General features: G+C 38.7%; 3 protein-coding genes across 4 annotated transcripts; 2 read left to right on the forward strand and 1 right to left on the reverse strand.

Annotated features, from left to right (window-relative positions):
• Positions 1-7,164: 7,164 nt before the first annotated feature.
• Positions 7,165-10,674, forward strand: LOC109152962 (probable ADP-ribosylation factor GTPase-activating protein AGD9). Its single transcript, XM_019300672.1, has 8 exons — positions 7,165-7,363; positions 7,481-7,599; positions 9,071-9,500; positions 9,592-9,858; positions 9,962-10,084; positions 10,185-10,286; positions 10,378-10,487; positions 10,532-10,674. Exons 1-7 carry the CDS (start codon positions 7,295-7,297, stop codon positions 10,483-10,485), a joined length of 1,218 nt encoding a protein of 405 aa, XP_019156217.1. The 5' UTR covers positions 7,165-7,294; the 3' UTR covers positions 10,486-10,487; positions 10,532-10,674.
• Positions 10,675-11,362: 688 nt separating this feature from the next.
• On the forward strand, positions 11,363-15,753 carry LOC109152961 (ubiquitin carboxyl-terminal hydrolase 21-like). 2 transcript variants are annotated; one of them, XM_019300671.1, is made up of 9 exons: positions 11,363-12,398; positions 12,497-12,617; positions 12,755-12,865; positions 13,111-13,280; positions 13,353-13,691; positions 14,142-14,264; positions 14,568-15,081; positions 15,178-15,461; positions 15,496-15,753. In XM_019300671.1, exons 1-8 carry the CDS (start codon positions 11,631-11,633, stop codon positions 15,420-15,422), a joined length of 2,391 nt encoding a protein of 796 aa, XP_019156216.1. In that variant the 5' UTR covers positions 11,363-11,630; the 3' UTR covers positions 15,423-15,461; positions 15,496-15,753. The 2 variants fall into 2 exon arrangements, with proteins under 2 accessions (XP_019156216.1, XP_019156214.1); XM_019300669.1 differs by having other exon boundaries at positions 15,178-15,753.
• A 1,199-nt stretch (positions 15,754-16,952) lies between these two features.
• LOC109152716 (fibroin heavy chain-like) lies at positions 16,953-19,291 on the reverse strand. Its single transcript, XM_019300367.1, has 2 exons — positions 17,898-19,291; positions 16,953-17,862 (listed from the first exon to the last, which is right to left on the reverse strand). Exons 1-2 carry the CDS (start codon positions 19,289-19,291, stop codon positions 16,953-16,955), a joined length of 2,304 nt encoding a protein of 767 aa, XP_019155912.1.
• Between the last annotated feature and the right edge of the window lie 287 nt (positions 19,292-19,578).

Here is a 19,578-nt window from a genome sequence, read left to right on the forward strand (position 1 = left end):
TGCCTAATATAAACCTGGATTGATGGGATAAAGACTTAATAACTAGAAGTAATCAAACTATGTGCCTAATATAAACCTGGATTGATGGGATAAAGAGGCAACACAACAGAAATATCAACTGACTGTGGCTGGAGGTCAATACTCAACACGGCTATGGCTTCCGCTTATGCTTATTGCGCACAAGGAGCGCCCCTCTCACTTTGAGAGGGAGGGTTGCTCCCACACTGCCGCCGGTGAGACTCGATCCCTGGTCATTCTTCCCAAACTTCACAAGGAGCCCCTCTCACTTTGAGAGGGAGGGTTGCTCCCACACTGCCGCCGGTGAAATTCGATCCCTGGTCATTCTTCCCAAACTTCACCCCTATGACCAGTTGAGCTGCCCATGCGAGCAATGTGAAATTACATTATTGATCTTATTGTTATTTTTAACGGTAAATTAACAGAAATTTTAACGAGGGATCAATGGTGGCAATTAAATAAAAGTCAAGATATAATACGCCAAAATTAAAAGAGTAAGACTAAATGTGGCAATGCCACAATAGTTGAGGAGTAAAAGTGAAGTTTACTTCTTTTTTTTTTTGGAATAAGGGTCAAATAGGCCATCCAACTACACACCAAAATGCAATTAGGCCACTGAACTCAAAAAACCTACAATTAGGTCCCTGAACTACACAAATTCATTCAATTTAACCTAAAATGACTTGTTTACTTGTTAATGTGATGACGTGTCGATTTTTTTTAATTTAAAATTAATTTTTAAAATTTTATTTTAATAATTATAAATAAAATAATTATTTTAAACTAAAAAAAAAAAGAAAAAAAAAAAGAAACAGCCCGCCGGAGACGAAGGGAACCCTTCGTCTCCGGGCAGCCAGCCAGGGAGTCGAAGGGTCCCCTTCGTCTCCGGCCGCCATGGAGACGAAGGGGATCGTCTCCATGGCCGGTTGGAGACGAAGGAGACTTCGTCTCCGACTAGCGATGGAGACGGTCCCTTTCGTCTCCATGGCTGGCTGCCCGGAGACGAAGGGTTCCGTCTCCATGGCTAGCCGGAGACGAAGTCTCCTTTGTCTCCAACCGGCCATGGAGACGATCCCCTTCGTCTCCATGGCGGCCGGAGACGAAGGGTTCCCTTCGTCTCCGGCGAATTTTTTTTTTTTTTTTTAAAATTTAAAATAATTATTTTATTTATAATTATTAAAATAAAATTTTAAAAATTAATTTTAAATAAAACCGACACGTCATCACATTAACAAGTAAACAAGTCATTTTAGATTAAATTGAATGAATTTGTGAAGTTCAGGGACCAGATTGTAGATTTTTTAAGTTCAGTGACCTAATTGCATTTTGGTGTGTAGTTGGATGGTCTATTTGACCCTTATTCTTTTTTTTTTTTTTTTTTTTTTTTTTTTTTTTTTTTTTTGTGATTATTGTGTATTTTTTTTAACTTAATGGGATTGCTCAATTTACGAGCAACTAATAAATATAAAATGTTTTGTTGTCACGCTAGAAGATGGTTAAAGAAGTAAATTTATGAGAGAAAAGTAACACTTTTCTTACCTGAATTGCCTTATTGGTTGTCTTCATTATTTATAGATCTAGATAACTGTGGCTATCTCTTCTACTGATGAACAACCTACGCCACAAGTTGTTTGTTAACAAAAACAACCATCGAATGTCATCGACAGTTAGTGATAGACTTTTTTTAATTTAAATTTTAAAAATAAAAATTGTATAACTAAAATCCACGCAAGAATTATGACATAATGTGTTAGTTTAGTCAATGTCACATTAACTATAAGCCTGTAATAGGAATTAATTGCACTATTTTGTCTGTGTAAATAGTTTTATTGGAGGTTTAAAAAAAAAAAAAAATTGGGCATGATCGAGTATATTGATGATGTACCAAAATTTGTAAAAATCAATCAATTAATATATGATATAATGAGTGAAATAGATCCACCAATTATATTGTGGGGTCACCGGCCAAAAAGTCTTGTTATTATTATTATTTCAAAACGTGCATGTATGTTTCTATACTAGCAAGTTTGTCTCATATTGATAGATGTATTTTGGGATAAAGTACAAATAAGTCACTGTACTATTTGGAAAAAAGCAATTAAGTCATCGAACTCAAATAACCCCCAAATAAGCCATTGAACCCGGAAAAAAAGAGCAATTATCATTTTTAACAGGTTAACTCCAGGTTTTTGCTGATTGAATTGTCAAATGTTTATTTTATTTACGTTTTTTTATTATTATAATCCACCTACATAGTAATATATTTTAAAGTAATTATAATCAAAGTAGTTTTGTTTTGTCTAGATCTAATTTATTTATTTATTATTATTTTTAAACAAAAGATCCAGTGAAAAAATAATAATAATAAATAAATCAAATCTCGACAAGACAAAATTATTTTGATTATAATTATTTTAAAATATAATACTATCCAAGTGGATAATATTAATAAAAATAATAATAATAAACGTAAATAAAATAAACATTTGGCAATCCAATCAGCAAAAACTTGGAGTTAACCTGTAAAAAATGTTAATTGCTCTTTTTTTTTTTCAGGGTTCAATGGCTTATTTGCTCTTTTTTCCGGGTTCAATGGCTTATTTGAGGGTTATTTGAGTTCGATGGCTTAATTGCTATTTTCCAAATAATTCAGTGACTTATTTGTACTTTATCCCATGTATTTTTGTGTTTCTAGTATATATATATATATAATAATAATAATTACTAACCTATACTGAGACATATCAAATATAACATGACACTTTTTCTTCACAAACTATCTAATTGGTCTCCTTTTAGAACACAATTAATCAATAAAAAGAAGTCAAATTAAGTGTAAAGATTCGTAGTAGATTATTATATAAAAAAATAAATTAAGATTGAGGATAATAAATGAAAATAGCATTTGCACCTTGTATTTTATGAGTTAGAATTGAATAATGTACTTTATGTGTTAGAATAACGTACTTTAAACTGATGTATTTTGTGTTAAAATAATGTATTTTATGAGTTAAAATAATGTATAATATACTTTGTGTTAGAATAATAAAATTTCTGGATAAGATTATGTATTTTATGAGTTAGAATAATGTATTTTATGAATTAGAATAATGTATTTTATGTGTTAGAATAATGTATTTTATGTGTTTTTGAACTGTGGTCGACACAGCTATGTGGACCACGGTCCACGCAACAATGATTGTTTTTTAAAACATTGTTGATTTAACTTCTTCTCTATCTTTTTATGTAATTTGATTGTAATAATTTTCTCTATTATAATAATCCACATGCCATTTATTCACCACTATTTGGTACTACAATAATTTTCTTTAACCCTTCATTCCTAGTTTTAAATTTTAATGGAGTAATTATTATGTTGTACAAATAATTTTAGTGAAGTAAAACGATAGAATATTTTGGCTTTTCTATGATCATTACTAAATTGGGGAGCCAAACCCATCCTTTTCCAACATGGGGGTAGTAATAATTGGAATTTTGTCACACATAAATGCAGGAAATTATGCAGTAAAAAAAGAAAAAAGATACATGTTCTTTTATAAGTTTTCTTTCTTTTTCTTCTATCATTGTATGTTAAAAAAAAAGACTACCTAATATAAAGTGACCCCAAAAAAAAAGGGTCCATATCATACTCCAATAACTTTATCTGAAAAAAATTGATTACGAACTCAAATATCAACTAAAATTATCTGTGAAGTTCAACATAGAAAAACCTAAAGCATGTATATTATATAATTAATAATACAGTGTGAGTCGAACCTAAAACTAATCCCACATTTTCACTGTTTTATACAAATGACAAAAACTTCAGGATCAAGACCCTTACTTACGAGTCTAATTTCGATCCCAATAAAAAAAAAAAAAAAAAAAAAAACTGAGTATCAACACCAGTGTTGAAAAATATGCTAGACACTTGATTTTTTTTTTTTATATTTTTATTTTAAAAATTTAAATTTTTTTAGGGGTTATTCGCCAAAATAAAAAGGAGGGGAGGGAGAGGGGGGGGGGGGGGAGAGGTTCGGTCGCCTAGACCGCCTAGGCGTCCAGCCGCGGAGGAGGCCGATTTTGGCGTTCCTCAACGCGGTCGGACACCGCTAACGCCTAATCAGCGCCTAAGCGCGATTTTTGCAACCATGATCAAGACACATGAGTGGTGAGTGTTTAATTTGGTAGCTAGCTATATATGCAAATAATTTGTGAGAACTTTTTTTGACCTAGTTTTGGTTCAACTTTCTTTGTATCAAGATGGTTCACTTTTCAATTGAGTCAAGTGGTGTTGGGAAACTAACATTCACCAAATGTATGTAGACATACTACATGTGATCAAATTCAGTCCAAAAGTTCCAATAATAATGGGGTAAGATCATATATAGTGCCTCAACAACAGCAACATGATAAGCTAGGGCACCCATTATTTTCCATGGTTGAAAAAGTGGAGGGTTACCTTTATGTTGCATATGCTGCCTCTTCCTCTTTGGGGTTTATGCTCAAAAACCAAAACAAAGCAAGAGATATTCATGTCGTATATTAGGATCTGCGTTGAACGTTATGATTTTTTTAATATATATTTATTAATCAGTCAATTTTATTGTGAATTAATTAGCTAGATATAAGATTGTATAAAACGATATGTGGATTTTGACATGAAGATTACTTTTTTCCCTTCTAATTAATTCACAAAATGATATGTAGGGGTAGGCTTTAATCCATCGTTTCACGAAGAGGTTTGTCGAGTGGGCTAAGTTTTTTTTTTTTAATTTTTTTAATTTTTTTATTTTTTATCTGACTAATCCCCTTTCGCTCCCGGAAGCAGCATAGGACTTGCCCTAGAGGAATTGTCATCTGTAGGGACGGATTATGTCCAAAGTGGACAAATCTATTGTGCATACTGACATTTGACTCTGTCTGTTGAGCCATTGAGTTACCGTAATTTACATCATTTCAAAATACTCTACGGGATCGGGGTGTAAGGAGACCTTGCGGCGAGAGATTTAATCTTTTGGAAGAAGAAATTAAATCAGACTCAACCATATCATGAGCAAATATCTTGCCCCACGAGAATGACCAATGCATACTTCTACTTCCTCAATTGTGCAACAACTAATTTTATAGGTGAGACCTAAGGTCCTGTATCCCTCACCATCTTGAAAAAATCACACCACTGCTAACTTTATAACAAAATTTTTATAGTAACCATCCGTATTTTAGTTTAACCGAACCTTTATAAATTACAGTTTTCTATTCGAAAATGAAGAGCATTCTAATCCGCCCCATTTCAGCAAATTATGTTGTGGAACCGTGTCCATCTTGTAACATGGACACGATTCCAAAACGTCGTTGTTTTGGTAGAAAACAACGTTGTGTCAATTAAAAAAAACAATTGTTTTCTTTCGCTGTTAACGGCGTTTGTCTTTAGATTCGGTAGTTTCCTTCCCAAACTCTATGTTCACAATTATAGAACTTTATGTTATAATTACTGAACTCTATGTTCATAATTATAGAACTCTATGTTCATAATATTTGAACTCCATATTCAGAATTATTCGAACTCTATATTCATAATTCTTGAACTTTATATTTACAACTGCAGAACTCTATATTCACAGTTACGTAACAGTATATTCATAATCTTTGATGTCACTGAATTCTTTTAAAAAATTAAAAAAAAAATCTGATTAATAGAGGAAAAACAGTGCCATTAACAACACCGTTACTCCTGAATTACAGAACGACGTCGTATTACATCCGTGGACATAACATTCCCCCCATTTCGTGTAAGGATTTAGTAAAGAAAGGAGCAAACAAGTTGGGCCAACTAAAGATGGGTAGAAAATCAAGCCCAGCCCAATAGAGCTGCCAACTTATATCGATTAATGAGACAATCGTCATTGGGCCAACCCAAAATTAATGCAATCACAAACAATTAAACGTACCGGCAAATTATGTTGTGCATCCGGATGCAAAAACGACGTCGTTTTAATAAAACGCGCGTCTCCCCTTAAAAAGAAAAATTCAGGTTCGATTCCCAGCAACAACATATAAACTAAAATTTCAGAATCGATGAAGTATAATTCCATAATCGATGAACTATAATTCCAGAATCTAATCTATGAACTAAAAATTCCAGAATGAATGAACTACAATTCCAGAATCGATGAACTATAATTCCAGAATCAATGAACTATAATTCCATAATCTATGAACTAAAATTCCATAATGAATGAACAACATAATGCTGTTGCTAGGAATCGAACCTGGATTTTTTTTAAAAGGGGAGGTGCGCGTTTTTAATAAAACGACGTCGTTTTTGCATCCGTATGCACCATGCACCATGCATGGTGCATACGGATGCACAACATAACTATTCAAAGCCATCTCGACTCGATTCATTTAACTTGTAAAGTGGCGGGGTAATATAGACAATCCGGTTGTTATACTCTGGACCGGAAAATTATTGTGTGGACCATGGTCCACACAATGTTATGTGTACCATAACAAAAAGTACATTTTTAATATAATAAATGTACATTATTTTTGTACTGAATGTACATTATACAATATAATGTACACTCAGAACAAAAATAATGTACATCCCCTGAATACAATGTATATTATTTTTGTATTGAATGTACATTATTGTTATACTGAATGTACATTATTTTACAATAAACAAAATATGGTCCATACAACTTGTGTGGACCATGGTCCACACAATAATGATTGCTGTGGACCATGGTTTATAGTGCTATGTAAATTATGGGTGTCAAATGAGATTATAGTAGAATTAAAATTATACTTTAATTTTGCTAAAATGAAACTAGTGTGTAAAACATGAAACTAAAAATTAGAACGCATTCACAACGTATATTGTCAAATAAAATTGTAGTATAATTAAAATGATACTTTAGTATTACTATAATGAAATTAGTGAGTATGAAAAATGAAACTGAAAAATAAGACAATATTATCAAATGAAATTAAAGTTTAATTAAAATGATACACGCTACTACATGAAACATGGTCCACAGTAAAATATGCATAGGACCCATTATTGATCCCAGATTTACTCTTCCCTTTCTCCAAACAAAAAAAAAAAAAAAAAATTCCTTTATTACATATTTTTTCCTTTTGAGACCAAAATTTTAGCATAATTTAAGAAATTTTAGACCAAAAAATTGCGGCATTCGGTTTGTGTCGTTCCCTACGCTCTCTTCGTTTCTCCTACTTTTGGGCTCTCTCTAGATCTCCTGAGCAAGCCATGGCTGCCGAAAATTTCAGCGACAAAAACGCCGTATTCCGCAAGCTCCGTTCCAAGCCCGAAAACAAGGTTATCTGTCTGTCTGTCTTTCAAAATTCGATCCACTTTCATTTCGGATCTAGATGCATTATAGTAGCCCGAGATCTGATTCGGATTTGGCATAACGTTGTTAGTTTGGTTTGGCAGATGTGCTTTGATTGCAATGCGAAGAACCCGACATGGGCGTCTGTGACTTACGGGATCTTCCTGTGTATCGATTGTTCCGCGGTACATCGCAGCCTTGGTGTTCATATCAGCTTTGTTAGGTGAATTCTGTCATTTCTTGTGCCTTGGAGGATCTTTTTTACCTTGATCAGCTGATAATACGTGTTTCGTTTCAATTAAAAGCTTATAGTATGTGTTTCGTCTCAATTAAAAGCAGCTAATAATGTGTTTAGTCATAATTAAAAGCTTAAGTTTAATAGTCTGTGTTTCTTTCAATTTAAAGCTGATACTATGTGTTTAGTCACAATTACAAGCTTATAGTACATGGTTTAGTTGATAGTATCTGTTTTGTCTCAATTAAAAAGAGTTGATAGTATGTTTTGTCTCAATTGAAAACTGATAGGATGTGTTTTGTCACAATTGAAAGGTTATATTATGTGTTTCGTCTCAATTGAAAGCTTAAAGTAAGTGTTTTATAACAATTAAAAGTTAATTGTTACATGGTTTAGTTGATAGTTTTTTGTTTCGTCTTGATTAAAAAGAGCTGATAGTACGTGTTTTCTCTCAATTCAAAAAGCTGATAGTATGTGTTTTGTTTCAATTAAAAGCTGATAGTATGTTTTTTGTCTCAATTAAATGCTTAAACCAATAGTGAGATTGTTTTTTTGTGCATATATATATGTATAGTTTATTCATTTCTTCGTAAAATTTACCAAGCTTTTGAGTGTTAGGTAATAGGCATTACAGTATTATCTCGTGTAGGTGTAATGTTAGTGAACGTTTTAGGTCATTGATTATGGACACAGTTGATGAGCCTCACAACAGTTCAAAAGATGAAGTGAAGAGGAAATGTTTTCATATTTATTTGGATGCATTTGGCATTCTTTGGTTGTCAAACTGGGGTTTGAGTATAGAATCCAAAATGACATAAAAGAGTTTGAAGATTTGAGTCTAGATTGAGATGAAAAACTTAGAATAAGCGAATAGATTTGAATGATCTTATTGAATTTTATTAGTTTATGGTTAATGTATGGGGGAGACTAGTCGTTATGACACAATGTTACGGAGTATTTAGAAGCTAATGGTTTTCTCTGGTCGTTATGACACAAATCACACAATGTTGTTTAGAAGCTAATGGTGTTCTCTATATTTTCAATAAAAATGGCTGAAAGGAGTTCACTATGAAAGAAGCTAATGGTTTTCTCTGGTCGTTATGACACAATGCTGTTTAGAAGCTTAATTGTTTTCTCTACATTTTCAATTAAAATGGCTGAAAGGACTCAATGACATCACTTTGATTTCAGATTTGTGCACTAGTTCTTGCACTTCATAAAACTAGTTTTCTACCAACTGAAAATTTTTGTTTTTGGGGTTTGCGTTTCTGGGATTTGTTCAATTGTATGTCGATAGGATCTTAGTTTTCGTGTTCTTTATTTTATACTCCATACAAAGTTGCGATTCTTGAAAATGGAAACTACCACTGCTGGTTCTCTTGCTCTGTACATCTAGTAGAATCTTCTTCTTTGGTAGAAATTCGATTCTAATGTTGACAAGAACCTTCGTGCTGTTCAGATCTACTAATTTAGATTCGTGGAGTCCAGAGCAGTTGAAAACAATGTACTTTGGTGGAAATAACCGTGCTCAAGTTTTCTTCAAGCAGCATGGATGGAGCGATGGAGGCAAGGTTGACGCCAAGTATTCCTCTAGGGCGGCTGAATTGTATAGGCAGTTACTATCGAAAGAAGTCGCTAAAAGCGTGGCAGAAGTTGCAGACTCGGAAGCACCACCTGTTGCTTCTCAGGCTGTACAATCTGCTAATGGATTTTCTGAGAAAAAGATTGGTGAAGAACCGAAACAGAACTCCTTTGTTCAAGATGAGACCCCTGAAATTTCTGCTCCCCCGAAAGCTTCTCTTCCCGTTACTTCATCTGTTAAGAAGCCTATACTTGCAAAGAAAACTGGAAAGTCGGGGGGCCTTGGTGCTCGAAAGCTTACAAATAAGGTATGCCACGTCTTCCCCTGTTGCAAAGTGATTTGTTTCTTGAAATAGAATTCGTGATTGTTAACATTTGGTACTAAAAATTGATTTGCAGCCGAGGGAGAGTCTCTACGACCAGAAACCTGAAGAACCGCCTGTCCAGGAACCACCCGTTACTGCAAATAACACCACCACCACAGCTGGCTCATCATTTACTTCTCGTTTCGAGTACACAGAAAACTCGCAGGCTGCTGAGGAGAATCCTGGCGGTCCTCGTGTTCTTAACCATGTAGCTCCTCCAAAGGCAGCCAATTTTTTCGCAGAATATGGGATGGACAGTGGCTTCTCTAAGAAGACAAGCTCAAATTCATCGAAAGTTCAAGTAAAGCTTTCTTTCGTTTTAGTATATAGAAGGAATTAGACAGTTTTCAGTACATTAGACTGGGTATTTCGTTCCTTCTCGATTCTCATCCTGTCATTGCCAGGTCGAGGAAACTGATGAAGCGAGGAAGAAGTTTTCAAACGCAAAGTCCATTTCATCAGCTCAGTTTTTCGGTGATCAGAACAAAGCTGGCGGTGAAGCTTCAGTTTCCCTACAGAAATTCTCGGTATGCTACCCTTTACTATGTTACCTTTCACTCTTTCAGCCCCGCTTTTGTGGATGTAATGTATCAGTTTCTTCACCATTTCCTGACCTTACAAATTTAGGGTTCAAGTGCCATCTCCAGTGCTGACCTCTTCGGTCACAACGAAGATGACTCCACCATCGACCTCGCAGCAAGCGACCTCATCAACCGCCTCTCGTTCCAGGCAAGTGCTCGAATTCACCATTGTTCTCGCAATTTTAGACACACATCTCTTTGTATGAGTAACATTTACGCGTATTTTCAATTCTGCTCAGGCCCAGCAGGACATATCCTCCCTCAAAAACATGGCTGGAGAAACTGGAAGGAAGCTCAGCTCCCTTGCATCCACTTTGATGTCAGATTTCCAGGACAGAATCCTGTGATTACAAGAATCTTTTTTTTTTTTTTTTTTTTTTTTTTTGGTGAGGCACAAGAATCTGATTTATGAATGTTTCACATAAACCATAGTTTGTGTCATTATGAGAAATGTTATATACTCTGTATAGGTATAAAGACAGTATTTCTGAATTTTTTTTTTTTAATTTCAGACAACTATTTTTTTTGGGATATTATTCGCTATTTTGTTGTCAAAATTATGTTGTCATTATACCTTCTGCTTATGTGATGGGACAAGGGGAGATCAGGGTAATTCTAAGCCAAATTGGTCTACTAATTTGGTATCTACAATATTCCAAGTTTGACTCTCCTATTTTCATAGGGGTTTTATTAAGAAGGCACATTTGAATAGCGATGATGATTTTTTCTATAAATTAAGATAGTATGAGATTATTAAATTGGGTTAATTTTGTGTGAGATTGTTTAATCTCTCGCCACTGGAGCCACCTGTGTGTTCCCCACCACAACCATATCCACCTCGCTTCCACCACCTCCCCCACTTTCACCATTGTGTTCCCCGCCACCACCTCTGCCTCCGGCACCTCCCCCACTTCCATAACCACCACCGTGATCACCGCCAGCACCATAACCACTTCCGCTTCCCACACCTTCCCCACTTCCATATCCACCACCATAAGAGATTAGCTTAAACTCGTGACAAACACATTTTTTAAAACAAAAAAATGTGCATTATGCTAATCAGGAATTTAAGTTAATTATTCATTCTTTTTTTGTTAGATTTGAATAAGCGAAGATATATTTAAGTTTATATTGTATTCAAATTATTTGTATTAGATTGATTCAATTAGAGAGTACACTAAACTCGTTTGAGCCAGTTGCACATCGGTCGCACATGATCTTCGATTCTTAATGTTTCATCATCCCCAACTAAATTGATTTCAGGTTTTTTCCCTCCTTTTTCACGCATTTCGTTTTCTGCAAAAAGAGGTATTTAAACCCTAATTTCTGCAGAGCACTTTTCAACGTCTCAACTCTCAAACACTCTGCTTTCCTCCGCATTTTAGTGGGAAAATGAAGTCTCATAAGCCCTAGAAGCATACTTCTCAGTTCTCAGTCCTCACCTATAAATTCTCCCGATTCTCTAGAAACTGGACTCGGGTTTCCTGGTAACATGTCGGGTTTCACCGGAGGGTCATCGGAATCGACGGGATGGGGAAACGGAGAGGGTGATCTCAAGGAAGTTATGGATGACTTGGGCTTGGATTCATTACCTGCGGTTCGAAGCTCTTCTAGCTATTCACATTGGTCCAAACCGTGGAGTTCTGGGAGCAAATTGGAGCCTACTACGGACCCTAAATTGTATGGAGGTCTTGATCCCCAGGGCTCCGAACCTGATTGGACCGATTCGTGGAGTGCTGGTAATGTTTCCAAGCATGATTTGCCTTTCTCTGTTTATGGGACTTCGGGTTTGGCCTCAAAAAGTAAATGGGAAGCTGCTCATACCGTTTCGAATTGGTCTGCTGTAAAGGAGCTAGTGGAGGTGGGATTGGATACCAAACCACAAGAGGAAGAAGAACCAGTTGCTGTAGAGGATAACATATTTGCTAATTCTTTTTATGGAGGTCTTGATCCCCTGGGCTCCGGGCCTGATTGGACCGATTCGTGGAGTGCTGGTAATGGTTCCAAGCATGATTTGCCTTTCTCTGTTTATAGGACTTCGGGTTTCGATGGGATGAGTTTGGGCTCAGAAAGTAAATGGGAAGCTCCTCCTACCGTTTCGAGTTGGTCTGATGTAAAGGAGCTAGTGGAGGTGGGATTGGAAACCGGACCATTTATTCCGAGTGAGGCGGAGAGGGAACAAGAGGAAGAAGAACCAGTTGCTGTAGAGGATAACATATTTGCTAATTCTTTTTTCTGGGATGATAAGTCTTTGTTGGTGGTACAGTGTCTTATATGCTATACTTGTCTTAGTTGCTTATCTATTAGGCTGATTGAATATTCTGTGTTTGTTTGTTATTCACTGGAATTATGTTATAGGGTGGAGGGCTTGCTAATTTGGGTAACACTTGCTTTCTTAATTCAGTATTGCAATGCTTCATGCACATTGTACCTCTAATACAAAGCATTGAAGCTTGTGATCATCCATCCCCTTGTGAAGGTAGGATTAATACACTCAAATTTCAGTTTCGGGTCGTCTGTGTTTTATTGCTTTTATGTGAAGTTTTAGATTGGCGAACCTCAATACACTCAAATTTCAGTTTTCGTCTTACTTTTGTGGTTAATCGTGAATTGCAGCTTGTAATGAAGGGTTCTGTGTGCTTTGTGCTCTCAAAGAGCTTATGAACATCTCCTTGGCTTCTAAGGGTAGCACCATCCGTCCCAAGAAGATTGTCAACAATCTAAGTTGTATCTATTTTGATTTTGGCTTTCGTGCATACATGGTTTTTGCTTTCTTTTCCATGTAGTTTAGATAATTTATGCTGTTTATTGTATTTGTTTTTATTATTTTGGATTTAGTTTAATCCATAAATATGGCTAAATTCTGTCCTGTGATGTCTGCTTTGCATATGTGGATTCTGGCTAGATGTGTACTATTGAAAATGTATCAAGAACTTTGTTCCACTTTGATCCTTAACTTTGTGAAAATCCAGATTTTTCATCTACTTTTCAAAGGTTTCAACAGGGAGATGCTCATGAATTTCTCCAGTGTTTTCTGGAGAGACTTGAAAGTTGTTGCAATTATCCAAAGCTGAATGGCCAGGTGTCCCCAAAGCATGAGAATGTTGTAAAGCAGACTTTTGGTGGTCACCTAATTAGCAAAGTAATGAAAGTGTGGCTATAATTTAGTTATGTGTTTATTGTCAACCAAAAACTAATAATCCTATAATTGCAGCTGCAATGTTGCAATTGTGGTCACCGTTCTGACACTTATGAACCTCTGGTTGACCTGAGTTTGGAGATAGAGGATGTGGACAGCCTCTCTCTGGCTTTGGATTCTTTCACAAAAGTGGAAAGGATTGAAGATCCTGAGACAAAGTTTACATGTGAAAAGTGTAAGGTGCAAGTGTCAATTGAGAAGCAGCTTCTATTGGATGAGGCACCATTAGTTGCTACCTTTCATTTGAAGAGATTCAAAAATGATGGCTCTCTTGTCGAGAAGATTGCCAAGCATGTAACATTCCCGCCTGAACTGGATTTGCTTCCTTATGTGGAAAGGAATGAGAAAGTTATTGTGAGTTCCTTCAATTCTTGCATTATCCATGCTGTGATTTCAATGTTTTAATTCTTTACTTATTGGATTCCTGACTTGAGTGTTGGTTAAATGGTTAACTAAAGAAAATATTAATGTTTAGGCGTTTTTAAAGGAAATCCACAACTAATTAATGCAACTTGAAGAAAACAGTTATTCTTTACCTGTATACTCTGCCGGTTAGATGCAATTCAGTATTACTCCATATATATATCATGTTAGGGCTGTGGCTTAGTGGACATAGTTTGAATAGTGCAATGCCTATAGTGAAGCTTGGAGTGAAAATTCTGTTTTCCTCTTTAGTTGTGGAGTGCAATGAACTCAGGATCTTTAATTTGGTGATGCAAATGACTGAATGAGCAGGATGAATGCGTTAGGGCATCTGTTTATACCGTGACATCTTATTGATTCTTTATTTTTCCTCATCTACAGGAGGAATCAAAATATAATCTTTTTGCAGTTGTGGTGCATATTGGGGTTTCATTGTCTTCTGGGCATTACTACTGCTTTGTCCATGCTTCCCCCAGTGAATGGTACAAGTTTGATGACTCAAAGGTGCATCACTCTCCAAACTTTCGACCTTCAATTTTTTGGGTTTTAATTTAAATGACTGCTTGTTTCCTGTTAAGCAATGATTTTATGAGTTCTGAATGTTTCCGGGGTTAGTTGTTGATTATTAGCTACAAAAACCTATATGAATTGTATGGCTTCTGCAACACCACATACTTTGATTGCTCATGTCGTTGATTTCTCTTGCACTTTATCCCTTAATTGTTATTTATTGTATCTTAACATAGAAGGAGAGATTTATTGACTCACTACATATGAACTAAGTTGATGCATGTTTCGATCTTTTAGGTTACTCGGGTTCAAGAAAATGTTGTCATGTCTCAGGAGGCGTACATTCTCTTCTATGTAAAGCAGGGCACTCCCTGGTTCTCAGAAATCATCGAAACACAGCAGCTAATTCTCGATGCATCCATATCAAACAGTTCTCCACAACCAGTGTTATATAGTGTTGATCAAATCTTTAATCCGTATCCCAAAATGGAAACTGATCGTCCTTGTGATGTGAATGAGACCGATAATGCTGCAGATGAGGCATCTTCAAATGTTGATGGGCCAAAAGATAATGGGATTGATAGAAGTGATGGAAAAGAAAACTCGAATGTGGTGTCTGCCCTGATACACGAGGGTATGAACAATTCTTCAGATATCTGCTCTGCTGAAGCTGAGAAAACACCACCTCCATCTGTACTTAAAGAAAAAAACTGCAAACAGGAGTTCCGGATAAGTAAAAGGTTTGCGGATCTGACTACTGAAACACCGTCGATATCTCCAAGCCTAGAGATATACAGAGAAGACACTGCTGGTAAATTTACTTATGTACTTCAATGTGCTATGTCTTTGTGATTTGCGTTATTAGTATACAGATAGCAGTAAAACACACCCTGGGTTTGATTTGCAGATAACGCTTATTCTCCTCCTCGTGCCCTACTGAGACCAGCGGATGAGGTTAATCACCCCGAGGGAGAAAAGCTAGTCAAGAAAAAGATGCCTAGCACACGAGGGAGTGCGTTGAAGGGGTCCCACAATGAAAGTTGTATGAAGAAGAGACGGCGAAGAGTGGAGGGTTCTCCAACCAGAGAAAGAAGTTCATCCACTCGCCGTTCCTCGCGGTTACGTTCTTTAACCGCCACCAGCTTCAGATGAGTACAGGTGAACTTGGGGGACAAGTTGATTATCTTAGGACTTAGGATATATGCTTGTTTCTGAGCCAAATAGTAAGTGATAGAGTATTTTAGGTCAAATGTAAATTGCAGGGCTTATGTTTTATGTCCTTTCTCTACTGCAATGCATGAAAAATAGTGTTGCACTAGGTATATAAATAAGCTTTTTGTTTACCCTTGCACATAATACTAATACTAGGATTTTTATTATGGTACTGATCGATATCAGTGTTGATAGTACCGAGTATAACTATCCTTATTATATTTGGTAATACTTGGTACTATTGGTCACTCGTGCCGATAATATTCTGTACCAATGTATGGCTATACTTGATATTATCAGTATCAACACCATAGAAAATCTCATAGCAGGGAGTGGTTGGAAGCACATGCAAGGAGGAAATGGATGTCCCTATCTCAAGCACTCACAAAAATGGAGAAAAGTGATCTCGAAAAGGGTGACAAGTGGATGGAGTAGATTCTCGGCCCGTATCTAAAGGTTACAGTTTTATTTCTTGTCAACACCTTTTTGGTCGAATATATTCACGACACCTGGTCAATTTTCTTACTATAATTTATCTTTTTAGTGTGATTTGTGAATTATTATATATGAGCGAAATTTAACTGATGATACCCTCGGATAGTGACTATCGATTTCATATCGAGAAAAGTTGAAAGAATTGAGGATGTTGCATTGTATATATATTTCATTCAGATCATCATATATGTATCTATTTTAGCTAGTGTGCTTTTGCTGTCACCCATATCCTATCTGCTCATCATAATATGCCACTATGTATTATTGCTATCATATCACTTATACTGAGACTAATTTAAATTTGATTCGAGTTAGTTTTTAAAAAAAAAAGGTCTGACCTAAATCTTCAACCGTATTATCAGTCTACTTATATTACTAATCGCCTTAAATTATTAAGTTACAAATAGTGTTTTTTCATATTAATAATATATTATGTATCACAACCCTCACCCTTACTAGCTAGATAGTTTATAGCTATGATGATTACCTATAAATGATTAAGACAAAAAGATTCTAATTATGATGATAATAACAATAAGAATTATTCAGGATCTTTTTGTCCCAATGAATTGGATTATGGATTTGACAAACACCAGAGAACAAACTCACTTACTGATTAATCCATCATATTTTCTCTGTTTGATTATGAATATATATGATGATTACAATGTTTTTATAGCAATGATAACAAACTAATAAAAACTAACTACACCCATAATGGGACTAAATAACACTAGACTAGGAAAATTGGCTGCTTAATTATAGCAGTTTCCTACGTTATTAATGTTCTTAACTTTTATATTCCGATTGTAGGCTTCAAATGGAATCCTTTGAAAGACAATTACAATGTTGATGTTGGGATTCTATTGGGTTGAGATCCGGGGTTCAGGGAAGCGAGTAAATTTGTGGTGTTGGGACTTAATTGGGATTTCAACGATTAGCACCAGCATGAGCACCAGCACCGGCACCACCACCTCATGAACCTGCACTTTTTAGTCCGCCACCAGCACCGGCACCTGCACCGGCACCTGCACTAGCACCGGCACCAGCACCTACGGATACCCCTCCACCTACTCCTGCGCTTGCTCCTCCATGACCATGAGCGGATGCACCTGCTTTTCCGCCTCCTCCTCCTTGACCTTGACCATGGGCATGGGCATGAGCATGAGCGTGGGCATGGGCATGGGCATGGGCATGGGCATGTGCATGGGCATGAGCATGAGCATGAGCATGAGCATTAGCATGACTATGGGTATGACCGCCACCGGATGCTCCTCCTCCGGCAACTACATTACCACTGCCGGATCCTCCTCCTTTTGCATTAGCATTACCACTACTGGATCCTCTTTTGCGTCCTCCTACACTTACGGATGATTTTCCGCTTCCTTCTCCACCGCCAGATGACTTTCCGCTTCCGCTTGAGCCGCCAGATGATTTTCCACTTCCTCCTGAACTGCTGGATGATTTTACACTTCCTCCTGAACTGCTGGATGATTTTACACTTCCTCCTGAACTGCTGGATGATTTTACACTTCCTCCTGAACTGCTGGATGATTTTCCACTTCCTCCTGAACTGCTGGATGATTTTCCACTTCCTCCTGAACTGCTGGATGATTTTCCACTTCCTCCTGAACTGCTGGATGATTTTACACTTCCTCCTGAACTACTGGATGATTTTCCACTGCCGGATGATTTTCCGCTTCCTTTTGCATCACCGGATGATTTTCCGCTTCCTCCAGCACCGTCGGATGCTCCTCCTTTTACCCCAGCACCGCCGGATGCTCCTCCTTTTACCCCAGCACCGCCGGATGCTCCTCCTTTAACCCCAGCGGATGCTCCTCCTTTTACCCCAGCACTGGCGGATGCTCCTCCTTTTACCCCAGCACTGGCGGATGCTCCTCCGCTTCCTCTAGCACTGGCAGATGCTCCTCCACTTCCTCCTGCACTGGCAGATGCTCCTCCGCTTCCTCTGCCACCGCCGGATGCACCACCGCTTCCTCCGGCACCGCCGGATGCACCACTGGATGAACCACCGCTTCCTCTGGCACCGCCTGATGCACCACTGGATGAACCACCTCTTCCACCGGCACCGCCGGAAGCACCATCGCTTCCTCCTGCACCGCTGGAAGCACCACCGTTTCCACTGGCACCGCTGGAAGCACCACCGCTTCCACTGGCACCGCCGAAAGCACCACCGCTTCCACCGGCACCGCCGGAAGCACCACCGCTTCCTCCGACACCGCCGGAAGCACCACCGCTTCCTCCTGCACCGCCGGAAGCACCACCGCTTCCACCGGCACCGCCAGAAGCACCACCGCTTCCACCGGCACCGCTGGATGCTCCTGCGCTTCCTCCGGCACCGCCGGATGCTCCTGCGCTTCCCCCGGCACCGCCGGATGCTCCTGCATTACCCCCGGCACCGCCGGATGCTCCTGCGCTACCCCCGGCACCGCCGGATGCTCCTGCGCTTCCCCCGGCACCGCCGGATGCTCCTGCGCTTCCCCCGGCACCCCGGATGCTCCTGCGTTACCCCCGGCACCGCCTGATGCTCCTGCGCTACCCCCGGCACCGCCTGATGCTCCTGCACTACCCCCGGCACCGCCGGATGCTCCTGCGTTACCCCCGGCACCGCCGGATGCTCCTGCATTACCCCCGGCCCCACCGGATGCTCCTCCGCTACCCCCGGCCCCGCCGGATGCTCCCCCGCTTCCCCCGGCCCCTCCACCGCCCGACGCGCCCCCGCTTCCCCCTCCACCGCCCGACGCGCCCCCGCTTCCCCCTCCACCGCCCGATGCGCCCCCGCTTCCCCATGCACCGCCCGATGCTCCCCCGCTTCCTCCTGCACCGCCCGATGCTCCCCCGCTTCCTCCTGCACCGCCCGATGCTACTCCGCTTCCTCCTGCACCACCGTGTGCTCCTCCGTATCCATGACCGCCGGCATCACCATGTGCATGTGCATGTGCATGTGCATGTGCATGTGCATGTGCTTGTGCGTTCCCACTAAATCCAAAATGCCCATGACCACTGCCGGCACCGTAACCTCCACCACCGGCACCTGCGCCGCCTACTCCTCCAAGTCCTGCACCCCCTGCTCCTCCAGCTCCGGCTCCAGCTCCAACTCCACCTCCAACATTCGCACCGATACCTGCTCCAACTGAGCCTCCCGCTTTGGCTCCAGCTCCAGCTCCAGCTCCGCCTCTGCCTTGGCCTCTACCAAACAATAACCCGAAATGTAAAAGGTTCCGGGATGCCAAGCTTATTTCGAAGCTCAGCGCCATAAAGAAGAATATACATAGCGCTGTATGCTTCGCCATTATTATATATTATATATTATATAATTATATATTATATATTAAAATACAAATTTATTGATACTGATAGAATGCATGGAATCGGTAAGTATTTATATGAGCTTCAAATGATAGAAAGGCGCATTAATGGAGGTCGAGAGCACAATTAGGAATGCTTCTGGTTCCATTAATTACTGCACTTTCTGCTCTCTCTCACATCCATCCAAATATGTATACTCTCTTCGTAATATTATCATATTATTCATTATAATAATTTTTTTTCATCTAATATGATAGGACATTGACTTAGT

The sequence above is a fragment of the Ipomoea nil genome, unplaced genomic scaffold (assembly GCF_001879475.1).
Source record: "Ipomoea nil cultivar Tokyo-kokei standard unplaced genomic scaffold, Asagao_1.1 scaffold2480, whole genome shotgun sequence".
Taxonomy (NCBI): domain Eukaryota; kingdom Viridiplantae; phylum Streptophyta; class Magnoliopsida; order Solanales; family Convolvulaceae; genus Ipomoea; species Ipomoea nil.